Source organism: Pipistrellus hanaki, assembly GCF_964339955.1.
Source record: "Pipistrellus hanaki genome assembly, chromosome: 2".
NCBI lineage: Eukaryota > Metazoa > Chordata > Mammalia > Chiroptera > Vespertilionidae > Pipistrellus > Pipistrellus hanaki.
In genome coordinates, this window is record NC_140504.1 from 192,142,248 (window position 1) to 192,156,283 (window position 14,036).

A 14,036-nucleotide genomic window follows, 5' to 3' on the forward strand; every position below is an offset into this window, starting at 1 on the left:
GCCGCCCCGGGGGCCTGCGCTGGCCGCCCTGGCTAGGCCAAGGAGGCGGCGGGGCTGGGAGGAAGGTAGCTGGGCCACAGGGTCCCGCTCATACGTGAGGATGAGCAGCCGAAGACTCACTCGATGAGGGGCCCACTCTCCCCAGATCTCCCTGCCAGGAGGGGGCGTGAGGAGGAGGGGAGACCAGGACCCAGGCCTGTACTGCCCACTGACCACGAGCAGCCGCAGGAGCTGGCTCAGAGCCCACACGGCAGGAAGCTGAGGTGCCAAGTGAGTGCCCTGGGAGCGGAGACGGGGGACGAGTGGCGGCTCTGGGAAATGGCTTTATTTCTCTCAGGGGCCTCTGGTCGGGAGTCGACCCCAGAGGGGATCTTGGCTGCTCTTGGCGACAGCGTACACCCATCTCGTCCGTCACTGGCGAACTTGGTGGACGAGGGTGAGTGCCCACTGTGTGCTGGTTTTCTGCGGTCTGGCGTTGAGCTCGGTCCATGGTGGGGTTTGTCCTTCATGGCCTGTGGCACGTGTCCCGTCCAGGATGTGGCCGGTCCCGCTAAGGAGCTGAGCGGGGCTGAGGGAGGGCGAGCTGTGGGGGGGGGGGCGGGAAGGCAGGAAGCCTGCCCCGTCTGCTTCGCCAGGGCACTGGGTGCCCGGTTCATCTCGCCAGGCTGGCTCACTTTGGGGCCGGTGGGTTTGTCACGTTGGAAATTGCTTTCTTCAACTAAAACAGAGAAGAGGGGTGAAGGATGCACAGGAGGTTGTGAATGGGGGCTCCAGTGTTGTTTGACTTCCCTAAGGGTTGATTCTGGGGTGAGTGTTCGAGTCAGTGCCTCTCCATTGCCCCGATGGGATCACTGAGGCCTAGAGACCGGCAGGACTGGCCACTGGCCATAAAATAAGGTAAGAGTTGCCAAAACCGGTTTGGCTCAGTGAATAGAGCATCTGTCTGTGAACTGAAAGGTCCCGGGTTCAATTCCGGTCAAGGGCATGTACCTTGGTTGCGGGCACATCCCCGGTGGGGGGTGTGCAGGAGGCAGCTGGTCGATGTCTCTCTCTCATCAATGTTTCTAGCTCTCTATATTTCTCCCTTATCGCTTCTCGGCCTTTTGGCTAAGATCAAGTGTAGTATCTATATCTCTCCCTTCCTCTCTATAAAAAATCAATAAAAAATATTTTAAAAAAATAAATAAGGTAAGGGTAGCCAGACCCAGTGGCCACTTTGGGCCAGGAAGTGGGGCTCATCAGAACCCAGGAGGCCCCTCCACATTTGGATGGGAGGATATTGGTGCCTTCCGCCTCCCCAGCCTGCTCGAGTGTGGCCCCTCCACCCCGGGGGCCCTGGTACCTCCACCCAGGACACGCTGCCCACGGCTCTGCCTCGAGACGTCACGAAGAGGGACTGCAGGTTCAGCAGCTCGAACAGGTTGTGGGCCTGGAGGAGGGGTTGGTGGGAAATCTGGAGGGCAGGTGGCACCCACACCCCCTCTGGCTTCGATGTATCCCTGACCTGAGGCTTTGAGCAGAGGTGGAGGAGCGGGACCCACGCCTCCATGCCTCTCACCCGGGAAGGGGTTGAGGGACAAATGTGATGGTGGGTGGAAGACCAGGACCTGAGCCTGCAATGTCAAGCACGACCACAAGGGGTCGCCAGAGTCCACGCAAGGAACCAATGGGAAAAAACCTGTTATCCAGCAACAGTGTCACAGAGGGGTTGGGACCACCCCCAAACCCCCAACCGGCTTCTTCCCCTCCCTGGCCCCGTCTCTTGTGTGGGGGAGAGGGAGGGTGATTAAATAATTTCCCCAAGATCACACAGGGAGAATGCAGTGGGTCTGAAATAGAAACCCAAAGACATAATTGACTGGTGAACTCTGCCTCTTTCCACCCAGAGGCTTCTATTGTGCAAACCCTCTCGCTTCCCTGTCTCCACATCATCCCAACAACCCGGGAGTGGGGTTCGGAGAGGCAGGAGCCGCTCTGCTGGTTCTCCAATAGGGAAGCGGCCCAGGAGGGACAGAGCCGCTGTGTGGAGGGAAGGTGGAGCTGAAGTTAACCTCTCCGGCCGGCCTTCCCCTCTACCCCTGGTCCTTGTGCCCCTGCCTGAACCCTCCCATTACCTCGTGCAGGGAGGTCTCCGGAGACAGCTGCAGGGTCACGGGCTCCATGGGGCAGCCCCCAGCCAAGATGTCCTGGAGAGACCGCTGGGGACAGGGAAGGGTTTCGGGTGCTCTCCCCCCGGCTGCCCCGCTCAATCCTCCTCCCTCCCCCACACATCAGCTATCCCCTCCACGCCCACCCTGCTGACACCCCAACTCCCCACCCTGCTGACTGCCCAACTCCCCACCCTGCTGACACCCCAACTCCCCACCCTGCTGACTGCCCAATTCCCCACCCTGCTGACACCCCAACTCCCCACCCTGCTGACTGCCCAACTCCCCACCCTGCTGACACCCCAACTCCCCACCCTGCTGACTCCCCAACTCCCCACCCTGCTGACTCCCCAACTCCCCACCCTGCTGACTGCCCAACTCCCCACCCTGCTGACTCCCCAACTCCCCCAGCACCCCACGTGAGTACCACTTGGTGTCCTGGAGCCCAGGAAGGTGGCTCGGCCTGGAGGGCCTGCAGCAAGTGGGCCCTTCGCACGGTGCCCACCAGGATCGGAGACTCTGGACAAGTGGAGAGGGAGAGAGAGGGAGAGAGGGAGGGAGGTGAATTATGAGGAAGGAATTTGCATTTCTTGGGCACCTACTATGTGCCAATACTGTGCTAGGTGTTCCTGTGTCTCTCAGGAACCTACGGCAGCTTTCGAGTCAGGGACTATTATCACCCATTTTATAGATGAGGAAACTGAGGCTCAGCAGCACAGAGAGGCTAACTGTCTCGCCTGAGGTCATTCAGCTTCTGACAGGAGGTGTGGTAGCCAAAGGAGGCTAAGGCTGCTGGGGGCCAAGAGGGGGTGTGCTCACCCGAGGCCCCCCAGGTGGCAGGCCTCAAAGCAAGAGCAGCTTTGGGAAACCTATGCTACAGGGCGGGGTTTTGTCTCCCACTCCCTCACCTCCCCACAGGAAGATTCACATCTGGTTCAGCCCAGTGAAGGCATGCACCAGGGAGCCCTCCAGGTTCTGAGGTCCTACTGTGTGCCAGGGGCTTGGCAGGTCTCAGTCCAGGCTGTCACTGGACTTTGCAGGAGCTCGGTTTTGAGGCCACAGCCTGATGTTTTTGCTTCCTACCCAGGAAAAACAAAAACTTTACAACTAGACCTGTACGTGCTTCACTTTTAAGCACACACACTTTAAGCCAGTGGTCAGCAAACCGCGGCTCGCGAGCCACCTGCGGCTCTTTGGCCCCTTGAGTGTGGCTCTTCCACAAAACATCACGTGCGGTCGCGCAAGTACAGTGCGGTTGAAACCCATGCGCAGAAGTCGGTTTTGGGCCTGGGTGAGTCTGTTCTGAAGAAGTGATTCTAATGCCGAGCCGTTTCTTTAGTGAGCGGAAGGGTCCCACCGCCCGGGGCTGCGGGTTGGGGCTTTTGCCTCCTGTGGCTCTGTCCGGAGGCCAGTTCTGTCTTTGTCCCTGGAGGGGAGGCCTCTCGGAGGGAGTCTCATCTGCACACATGTTCTAGGGGGGCCTGGGCGTGTCCTGTGGGAGAATGGGGGGCTGCCCCAATTTGGGTGGGGAAACCTTGGGCCGTAGCACAGTTTACCCCGGTGCTGCTGCTCACCAGGGGCTGAGGCCTCTCAGGGAGGCCCTGGGGGCGGTGAGGGCCCGGATGGTTGTGCCGGTTGCTCACTGCGTAAGGGCCCTGCCCAAAGGACAGGGGGCACCAGAGCCGAGCAGGGCCACGCCTGCCAGGTGCCCTGTGCCTCAGGGCAGAGGGGGCATCGCGGTGACCGTGGCCGAGGGCGGACATGGCTGCACTCGCCCCACTGCCCTTCCCACTCGCCCGTGGAGAACGATGCTCCCGCCCAGGGGTCGGCAAACTCATCAGCCCACAGAGCCACATACCAGCAGGACAACGATGGAAATTCCTTTGGAGAGCCACATTTTTTAAACTTAAACTTCTTCCAACGCCACTTCTTCAACATAGACTCGCCCAGGCCGTGGTATGTTGTGGAAGAGCCACACGCAAGGGGCCAAAGAGCCGCATGTGGCTTGTGAGAGCCGAGGTTTGCCGACCACGGGTCTAGCCAGAGGCCTCCCCAAGACTCTGGTTTCTGTGACTTTCAACAGGGGCCCCATTCACTGTTCTTCACAAAGCTGTTTGTCATGCCTCGGGGCCTGTGGCCGGACTCAGCGGGGCGATCTTTGAAGGGGAGGCTGATGACGGAGCCCCATTATCCCACCCCCACGCCCAGCACACAGGCCTGGCCTCTGGAACCCCAGGTCTGCCCCGGAGAGCTTCGTAAGCGCCCTCTCATCTCTCATGGAAGCACAGAAACCACCCCAGCAGGCTGGTCACACTCCATCTCAACAACGAGGGGGAGTCAGGCTCCAGAGCGGAAGTGCTTCCCCCAGAGGCGCCCAGTGACAGAGCCTGGATCCAGAAGGAGGGCCAGGGCCCGCCTACCCTCTCCTGGGCCTGCGCCTTCTGAGAGGAGGCAGAGGGAAGGCCCCTCCCCCTCCCCCTCCCCCTCCCCCTCCCCTTCCTGCTGAGCACCTGTGCTCTCCTCCAGGGGGAGCTCAGCCTTGTCGGTGGAGGTGATGACCTTGACCACCTCCTCCAGGGGCATGTCCTTGGCCAGCGCGGTGATGCTGCAGTTCATGAAGTGCTGCACGATGACGCGGTGAGAGCTGGAGGCCGAGAGAGGGGTGCTGCCGTCAGGTCCTGGGGCGGGGAACCCCAGAGGGCGCGTTGCTGGTTCTCCAGGGTGGGCACGGACCCAGAGGTTCCCGGGATGAGCAACTCCCGGAGCCCCGAGGACGAGAGGCACCTGGGGACCAGCTCACGGGTGGTCTGGCTCTGAATTCTCAGCCCCCCCGCGCCCCCCCACTCCCCCCACCGCGTCCCTAGATCCCCGCAGACCAGCTCCGGGCTGTTTCACTGAGGAGCCTTCCTTAGAGAATGTCATTTGAAGAAAAGTTTGATGGCAAAAAAAAGGAGGGGAAGCTTTAAAGTTTGAAAACACCTCCATTTTACAGCTGGGGGAACTGAGGTTTAGAACAAGGAGGCAGCTTGCATGCATTTGGAGCTGGGTCCAGCCTCTTTGTCCTGCCTCTCGGGGCAGAGCTGCTCTGGCCCTGCCTGGCTGAGAGAGGACCACCTCCACAGAGCACTGTGGGGAGCGCAGGGCCTCCCAGGCCTGCTGCTGACTCTGTGTGGCCTGGCGCGAGACACGGTACCACTCTGAGCCCGTTTCCAACACGTGGGCGGCCTCTGTCCTGTTGTGAAGACAGACTAATGACCAGTACGATACGGAGGCCCTGCCGAAACCGGTTTGGCTCAGTGGATAGAGCACCAGCCTGAGAACTGAAAGGTCCCAGGTTCGATTCTGGTCAAGGGCATGTATACCTTGGTTGGGGGGACATCCCCAGCAGGGGGTGTGCAAGAGGCAGCTGATCGATGATTCTCTCTCATCCATGTTTCTAACTCTCTATCCCTTTCTCTTCCTCTCTGTAAAAAAATCAATAATATATATATATATTTTTAAAAAGACACAGAGGCCCAGGAGGCCAAGGACTCGCCCAGGGTCACGCAGGCAGCTGGGGAGAGCGGAGACAAGAGGCAGCAGTGTGCCGGCCCCTCCCACACCACCCAGATCCAAGGTCAGCTGCAGTGAGGTTCTGGGGGAAGCTTTTAACCCCCCCCCCATCAGCCAGCCTGAGGCAGGGCCCCTCACCTGATTTTCCGGCCCCGGATCCAGGGCAGATACGGCAGCTTCTTGACGATGATGGTGCCGTCGTAGAAGGAGGGCTGGCAGCTCTGGGCGATGGCGTTGGCCGCCAGCACTGCCATCAGCACGGGCAGGGCGTGCACGATCTGGCCGGTCAGCTCGAAGGCCAGCAGCGCCGTGGAGATGGTGTGGGTCACGGCCCCCGAGAAGGCCGCAGCCCCTGCAGGGGGCAGAGCCGGGGCGGGGGCTCAGGCCAGGGGCCAGCCTCCCGCAGAGGGCCTGCTGGTGTGGCTGTGGCCACGGGCTGGGTGGCAATTGTCCAGAGGCCACACTCTGGCCACGGTGGGAGCACCCAAAGCCTGGGCTCGGGGAGGGGGAGAGCAGTGAGGGAGGGGGTGGGGGTCAGGGACAAGACAGGCGCTGGAGAGGGTAATGGGGGCTTGGGGAAGGGTGGGGGTTCACCGGGGGCCTCTGAGACCACCCTATGCCCTGCAGAACCGCTGGCTGATCCTCCGGGTCCAGCCCACCCAGTGGCGCCCTGCCCCCTTACCTGCCAGGGCATAGCCCCCGGGCATGATGGGGTTGGTGACCCCTCCGGCCACGATGCCCTCGGGGAAGGCAAGAGAGAGGGCCTCCCCTATGAGGCGCCCGACAGCAGCTCCTAGCCACAGACCGGGTGAGCAGGCTGGCCCGGCCCCCCACCCCCACCCTCCATCCTTAGGGACGAACCCAGGACCAGCCATGGCCTCCCCATCACCCTGAACCTCTGAGACCCTCAGCCCCCAGACTCACCGAAGATGAAGATGGGCATGAAGTAGCCAGCGGGCATGGGGATGGTGGTGGCCAGGATCAGCATCCAGAACTGCGGGCAGGGAAGCCAGAGGGGCAGAGGCTAGAGGCAGCTGGGCCAGAGTGGGCAGGGGAGGGCCGGGGCCCGGGCCAGGGCGTGTCCCAGGGAGGAAGAGGATGCTCGGGCGCACGGCTGGGGTCTGGCACCAGAGAAGGCGTGGGCCAGAGGAAGGACCCTGACTCTGACAAAGCGCCTACTGTGCGCCGGGGAATCTCCTTCCTTCCCTCTCAACCTTACCTCTGAGGTGGGCGCAATGACTATCCCATTTTATTTATTTATTTATTTATTTATTTATTTATTTAAAAATATATATTTTATTGATTTTTTAACAGAGAGGAAGGGAGAGGGATAGAGAGCTAGAAACATCGATGAGAGAGGAACATCAAACAGCTGCCTCCTGCTCACCCCCCACGGGGGATGTGCCGGAAACCAACGTACATGCCCTTGACTGGAATCGAACCCGGGACCTTTCAGTCTGCAGGCCGACGCTCTATCTAGCTTCAGTAACTATCTCATTTTAAAGGCAGGGAAACCAAGGCTCAGAAACCCGAAGCAACTAGGCTCGGACACACAGTGGGCAGGGGTCAGGCCAGGGCGTGTGGGCGGAAGGCACCCCAACCCCCCAGGATTGGTCTGGGCTGTAGGCACTCCCCTCGGGGCCCCGGGGCGCCCACCTTCATCACCAGGAAGAAGGCCAGGGTCCCAAAGATGGTGAACCGCGGGTGGTACCACTCGAACCACAGGTTCTGGGGGTCGGGCTCGGCGGGCCAGGGTGGGGACGAGTTCCGGGTCATCAGGGCCCAGGAGTTGTTGTCAAACAGGGTGTCCAGGTGCTGCTTCATGGACAGCTGGAGCGGCAGGGGAGGGGGGGGCATTCAGAAAAATGCATGAGGGCCCCTGCCACCCCCCAGGCAGCCCCCCCCCGCCCCCCTGCCTGACCTGGCCTCCCCCCGCCCCCCACTTCCCAGTGTGGGGGACTTGGAGCTGCTCTGAGCCTCCCCTTCCTGGGGATTAAGTAAGGTGACCAGATGTCCCGCTTTTGGCGGGACAGTCCTGATTTTTAACCATTTGTCCCACGTTTTTAAGAATCTTTCCAAAAATTGGGACTTTTTAAAAACGCTGTGGGACACGGGAAAAATAGTTAAAAATCGGGACTGTCCCGCCAAAAGAGGGACGTCTGGTTACCTTACAATTAAGGGAGATGGCAGGAACTAAGTGGAAACAAACTGGGGTCCCCATCCCACTGCCCCAGCTCAGGGCCCTTACCCGAGAAGCCATGAAGCGGCCCACACCCGGGGGGTAGGTGATGGAGGCGAGGATCAGGGCGGCCAGAGCGGCGTACAGCGGCTTGCTGTGGGGGGTGCAGGGGGGGAGCTCCAGGACCACTCCCCCCTCTGCCCCCACCTCACGGCCCCACCACCCTGCGGGCTGGCACTGAGGCAGGTGCAGGAGGAGGGCCCGTCCCCCAGTCGCTGTGTGCAGGGGCAGGGCTGATGGCAGAGGTTGGGACAGAGGCCCGCTGGGACCAGGACTGAGCCCAGCCCGGCCCGGGTAGGGCCAGCACGTGGCCAGCCAGGGCAGCTGGGGGCTGACTCTGAGCTGCCAATGCCGGGGCAGCCGAGGTTGGGGAAGAGCGGGGGCGCAGTGACGGGTTTGGGGCTCCGGGGGGAGTGGGGTTCAGTGAGGGATGAGGACCGGAGAGGGGTGTTATGAGGGAATGGGGGCTCCTTAAGCGGGTGGGGGCTGGGGGTTTGGGAGGCTCAGTCGGAAGATGGGGTGCAGTCAGCCCCTGGGGGTGAGGGTCTCCAGCCCAGAGCCCACCTGGTGGCCAGGAGTTTGGAGGTGAGCGGGTTCGTCTTGACAAAGATGAGGAAGTTGCGCTGGCAGAAGAGGTAGGCGCAGCTCAGGACGCCGCAGATGGCCCTGCGGGGGGGGGGGGGGGGGGGTGGTGGTGAGCCAGGGCAGTGCCCGGTGCCTGAAGCCAGGGCAGCCGCTCCAGCTGGGGGGGGGCGGGGGGAGGCGGGGGAGGCCCCTGTGGGGCTGCAGGGACCCGGCGGCACTCACCCCAGCGCCACGAAGAAGAAGATCTCGGGCAGATCGAAGGGGACGTCCACCCGGAAGCTGGTCTTGAAGAGGGAGGTGATGGTCTCTGGGGGGAGGGGAGCGGGGGTCTCACTCACACCCCAGCCCTGGCCCCTGCTCCCGCCCCGCTGTGTCCCTCTGCCCTCAGGGCCCCATCCTTCCCGGCCATACAGGTCAGCTCCCTCCTCCCGCCTCAGAGGAGATGGGGATGGAAGAGGAAGGAGAAAAGATGGGAGGAAGAATGGGGAGGAGGAAGAGGAAAGAGAGGAGGAAGAGAAGAAGGAGAAGAGGAGGGGAGGGGAAGAATAGGGAGGAGGGAGAGGAAGGAGAGGAGGAGGGAGAGGAAGGAGGGGAGGGGAAGGAGAGGAGGGGGGACAGGAAGGAGAGGAAGGAGAGGAAGGAGAGGAGGAGGGAGAGGAAGGAGAGGAAGGAGAGGAGGAGGGAGAGGAAGGAGGGGAGGAGGGAGAGGAAAAAGGGGAGGAGGAAGAGGAAGGAGGGGATGGGAAGGAGGGGAGGAGAGAGAGGAAAAAGGGGAGGAGGGAGAGGAAGGAGGGGATGGGAAGGAGGGGAGGAGGGAGAGGAAGGAGGGGAGGAGGGAGAGGAAGAAGGGGAGGGAGGAGAGGAAGGAGGGGAGGGGGGAGAGGAAGGAGGGGATGGGAAGGAGGGGAGGAGGGAGAGGAAGGAGGGGAGGAGGGAGATGAAGGAGGGGAGGAGGGAGAGGAAGAAGGGGAGGGAGGAGAGGAAGGAGGGGATGGGAAGGAGGGGAGGAGGGAGAGGAAGGAGGGGAGGAGGGAGAGGAAGGAGGGGAGGAGGGAGAGGAAGGAGGGGAGGAGAAGAGGGAGGAGAAGAGAAGGGAGAGGAAGGAGAAGAGAAGGGAGGGGAAGAATAGAGAGGAGGGAGGGGGAGGAGGGAGAGGGGAGAGGAAGCGGGGGGAGCCCGGGGACTCACCCTGCTCGCTGTTGAAGACGGCCAGCAGGCGGAACATGAAGGCCCCGCACGTGGCGGCGAAGAAGCCGCGCCAGTAATCCCAGACGGAGAAGTGGGAGGACATGACCTCGATGCTGAACAGGACGCCTGGGGGGCGCGGAGCTCAGACAGAGCCGGGTCCGCCCTCCCGGCCCCCGGTCCGCCCTCCCGGCCCCGGTCCGCCCTCCCGGCCCCCGGTCCGCCCTCCCGGCCTGAGACAGGCCTCCCTTCTCTCTGTTCTGAGCGGCAATGGGGGGCGGGGGCAGGCATGGGTGGCTCTGCCATGGCCCCATTGCACAGGTGGGGCGGTGAGGCTCCGGGCAGGGAACCTCCTGGTCCAGGGCCGCCCAGACCGCTGGTCTCACACCCAAGTCTGCCTAAGGGGACCCCGAAGCGCCTGACACCCATCCCCTCCCCCCACCCCGTGCGGGCAAGACGGCTGTTAGAGCCAAGACCAGAATGAGTCCCTCCCTCCTCCGGGCCCTCAGCCGGGCCCTCCAGGGGACGGAGGGCGGCGGGAGCCCAGGGTGCCGGGGGTCAGGGGGGTCTCACCGCTGAAGGGCGCTGCGAAGACCGTGGCCACGCCCACTGCCGCCGCGGCCACCAGCATTTCGTTCTGCTTGCTCTTGTTCTGGGGGATGGGGTGCTGGGCTCAGAGGCAGCCCCTCCCTCTCATCCCCTCCGGGGGGCCTCCCTGAGCCCCTCACCTCGGGCTCCCCGATGGTCTGGGTGCGCACGCGGCCCAGGTAGGCGGCGATCATCACGCACAGGTGCACGAAGGGGCCCTGGGGGAGGAGGGACCTCTGAGGGGGGCAGGCCCCTGCTCCTCCCCCTCAGCGCCCGGGGTAGGGGGACAGAGGGACCCTCACCCGGACACAGCCTGGTTGCCCCCCCACACCCACCTCTTCCGTCTCCCCAGCCCCTGGCCACCCTCTGGGGGCCCGGCCTGCCACCACCCCAACACGGAGCCCCCGAAGGCCGGCCCTGGCCGAGTCCCGCCTGAGCCCGCCTGACCCCGCCTGAGCCCGCCGGGGTGGGGGGCAGGGGAAAGGCAGGAGGGGGAGAGCGGGGCGGGGGGGGGGGGTGTGCTCTCTTGCTCACTCGTACCACTTTGCCCAAGAAGATGGTGCTGCCGCAGGCCAGGGTGCAGGTGAGGCCCACCACCTTGGCCCCGAAGTTCTTGATGTCCAGGTAGTCCTCCAGCACCACCCCCGACAGGATGGTCTTTAGCTCCGGGAGCCCAGAGCCTGGGCAGCGGGAGGGACAGCCTCTTTGGAGACACCTGACCCTGCAGAGCGTTTCACACACACGCACACACACACACACACACACGCACGCACACACACGCACCCACACGCACACACATGCACGCACACGCACGGGCGCACACACATGCACACACACACCCCTCTTGTCAGGCCCTTTAAAGCCCCAGGAACAGGTTTCATAAACCCGTTTTCCAGAGGAGGAAGCCGAGGTCAGAAAGGAGACGTGAATGGCCCATGTCCTCCCAGCTGGGCCTGGCAGGTGGCTGTGGCAGACTGGGAGGGTGTGGGGGGGGACACAGGCCATCCTACATGCACCCCTGGAGTTCCCATCGGCTGGCCGGAGCTGGAGGCAGAGCTGAGAGGCCTGGGGGAGCCGGGCCCCCCATCAGCCCTGCCGGGAATTCTCTGGGTGTCCGCCCTGCAGGAGAACCTGCCGCTGGTTCTCCCCATCCCCCCCAGAAAAACTCCCTGGAAGGGACCGGAGGCCTCAGCGACCCAGGAGTCCAGATCTGGTCCTCGTGCTGTGTGACTCGGGGCAAGTGACACGACTCCGCGGAGCCCGATTTCTCCGACCACGAAGCAGGGGTCCTGCTTCCTGCCCCCGCCCATCAGAAGCCCGGGGGCATGGACCAGCGGGGGTGGACTGCAGGGCCAGGCCGGCCTCACCTCCGGAGAAGGGCGTGATGCTCTGTGAGAAGCCCGAGGAGAAGGAGACCAAGGCCATGGGGTACACCGTCCAGGAGAGGTACCGAAGCAGGTGGCTGTCCCCGATCTCCCGGTACAGCCACTTGTGTGCTGGGGGCAGCCAGGAGGCAGGGGTCAGGGAGCGCCCGCCGGCTCTGCAGCCCTCGGGTGCCCACCGCTGACCAGGAAACAGGCCTGGAGAGGGGAGGCCCGGGCCGCCAGGGAGCAGCAGAGCCCCAGGAGGAGCAGGAGCAGGACCCCAGATCCTCACCCAGGTTTCCTGCTCCCTCGCTGAAGGGCCTTGGGCCAGGGACTCAGCCTCTCAGAGCCTCTGTTTTCCTGTCTGCCAAATGGGCTAGCGATGGTCCCTCCCCCACAGGGTCATTGTGAGAAATGAGGCAGAGGGGGAAGCTCCTCAGACAATGGCTGTCTGGTGCAGGGCAGGGGCTCACTGGCACCCCAGCCAGTTACCCTCTTCCTGCCCCGCCCCCTCCTCCAGGGAGCCCTCGGGGTGGAGAGAGCCTGCTGACCCATGGTGGTCTAAGCGAGTGCCCTCCCCCAGCTACTGAGTTGAGAGCAGGAAGGCGGGAGGGAGGGAGCTAGCAGCAGGCCGAGGGGAACATGGGACTCAGACGAAAGGGCTCAGGGCTCTCTCACGCCTTGTGCAGGTGAGGAGACCGGTGCTCAGAGACGGGCAGGAGCTTGTCCAGGGTCACACAGCAAGCCAAGAGCCATGCCTGGCCCTGGCCTGTGTTCTCAATGGTTAGACCAAAGGGTCTCGAGCTCAATCCCCGGTCAAGGGCACATGCATACCTGGGCTGCAGGTTCAATCCCCAGCCTTGGTTGGGGCACATGCGGGAGACAACCAACCGATGTGTCTCTCTCACATTGATGTTTCTCTCTCCTCCCCAGCTCCCTCTCTCTCCCTGCTCCTCCCTCCTTCGCACTTTCTGTAAAAATCAATGGAAAAATATCCTCGGGTGAGAATTAACGACAACAGCAAAAGAGCAATGGCAGCACCAGACCAGGCCTCCTCCCCACCCAGATCCCTCCCACCCCACCACCACCACCACCTCCCAACCCCCGCTGCATCTGGGGGTGCGTCTGACCTCCTGAGGGCGCGCTCAGACGCCCTGGGCCCAGAGCAGGCGTGGGTGCCGGGAGGGCTTACCTCGGACCACACGCCCCACGGTGAAGCTCATGGTGTAGCTGATCAGGGCCATGAGCACGCCCAGCGTCGCCAGGAAGTACCAGTCCTCGCCCACACGGAACAGTCTCCGCTTCAGCCACTCCAGGCCGCCTGGCGCAGGGGCACGGGGTCACGGGGTCACGGGGTCACAGCCCAGCGCCAGGGGGCACAGACAGCCCTTCCCGGCAGCCTGCTCTTGCTCAGGGCGGGAAGGGCAGGGCAGTGTGGGGCTGGGGAGGTGGGCCAGTCCAGGGTCGCCTGCAGAGCACTGCCTCACGTGGGGCAGAGCAGGATCTGGGGTGGTGGTGATGGTGGCAGCGCAGGGGGCCTCTGAGGGGCCTGCCCCCACCCCTGCCCTGCACTGGGGTACTTATGGAGGAAGGATCAAGGCTCAGGGTGAGGAGCAGTGCTGGGAGCGCTCTCTGTAATCAGCACAGGGGCTGGAGCTTAGACAGCTCAAGGGTCTAGCCACCCTCCTGTGTGGTCCCAGCACCTGTGGGGTGGGTGTTGGGGCAGAGAGCACCCCCTGGGCCCTTAGCAAGGCCCCTGGCACAGTGACCAGCCATCAGGGATGGACAGACAGGCCCCTTCCCCGCTGCCACCAGGAGGCGCTGGCAGTGCTGTGGGGGCAGAGCAAGGGGGAGGGCAGCTCTGGGCTTTCAGGGGCGGGAGGTGCAGCCCGGGAGGGGGTGATGTCCTGAGGGGCCCCCGAAGGGGAGGGGAAGGGGACCCAGCTCTCACCTCCGATGCGGCGGCGGAGGCGGGGACACGGGCCCCACAGCTCCTGGAGCGTCACAGGGTTCCCCGAGGAGCCCTCTTGCAGCCCCACCAGCTCCTCCATCAGGTCCCTGAGGCAGCAGACAGGCGGGTGGACCCTCGTGAGCTGCCCCAACGCCCTCGCACTGGCCCCGGCCCTTCCAGTAGTGCCACTTTCCTGTCAGAGGAAAGGTGGCGTTCCCCTGTGTGTGTGTGTGTGTGTGTGTGTGTGTGCGCGCGCGTGTGTGCGCGTGTGTATAAAGCTACCGGAGGAACATAAGTCCAGTGTGCCCTGGGTGTCAGCGAGGGTGTGCATGTGTGTGCAAAGTGTGCGGTGGGGTTCTTCTCTGTGCCTTTCGCGTCCAGCAGCCAATTGGCCAAAGCAGGTGTCTGAGCCCAGAGCCCCGTCC

The 14,036-nt window shown here is 63.4% G+C and overlaps 1 protein-coding gene across 2 annotated transcripts; it reads right to left on the bottom strand.

The window, feature by feature from the left end:
* Nucleotides 1–307: 307 nt before the first annotated feature.
* CLCNKB (chloride voltage-gated channel Kb) lies at nucleotides 308–13,714 on the bottom strand. Of its 2 annotated transcripts, none has more exons than XM_084871793.1 (19): nucleotides 13,612–13,714; nucleotides 12,853–12,981; nucleotides 11,664–11,792; nucleotides 10,837–10,976; nucleotides 10,437–10,514; nucleotides 10,282–10,360; nucleotides 9,712–9,837; nucleotides 8,746–8,830; nucleotides 8,503–8,604; nucleotides 7,948–8,032; nucleotides 7,356–7,529; nucleotides 6,624–6,693; nucleotides 6,382–6,492; nucleotides 5,838–6,051; nucleotides 4,658–4,791; nucleotides 2,575–2,666; nucleotides 2,115–2,198; nucleotides 1,343–1,429; nucleotides 308–718 (listed from the first exon to the last, which is right to left on the bottom strand). In XM_084871793.1, exons 1-19 carry the CDS (start codon nucleotides 13,709–13,711, stop codon nucleotides 671–673), a joined length of 2,067 nt encoding a protein of 688 aa, XP_084727919.1. In that variant the 5' UTR covers nucleotides 13,712–13,714; the 3' UTR covers nucleotides 308–670. The 2 variants fall into 2 exon arrangements, with proteins under 2 accessions (XP_084727919.1, XP_084727918.1); XM_084871792.1 differs by having other exon boundaries at nucleotides 2,578–2,666; nucleotides 11,493–11,792.
* Between the last annotated feature and the right edge of the window lie 322 nt (nucleotides 13,715–14,036).

Bases quoted from the DNA above. Each gene is read 5' to 3' on its own strand.
- CLCNKB (XM_084871792.1), bottom strand. From the start codon at position 13,711: ATGGAGGAGCTGGTGGGGCTGCAAGAGGGCTCCTCGGGGAACCCTGTG. The intron at 10,361-10,436 runs GTGAGGGGCTCA...CCCATCCCCCAG, and splicing joins AGACCATCGGGGAGCCCGAG to AACAAGAGCAAGCAGAACGA. The intron at 719-1,342 runs GTACCAGGGCCC...TCTCTGTTTTAG, and splicing joins GCAGCGTGTCCTGGGTGGAG to TTGAAGAAAGCAATTTCCAA.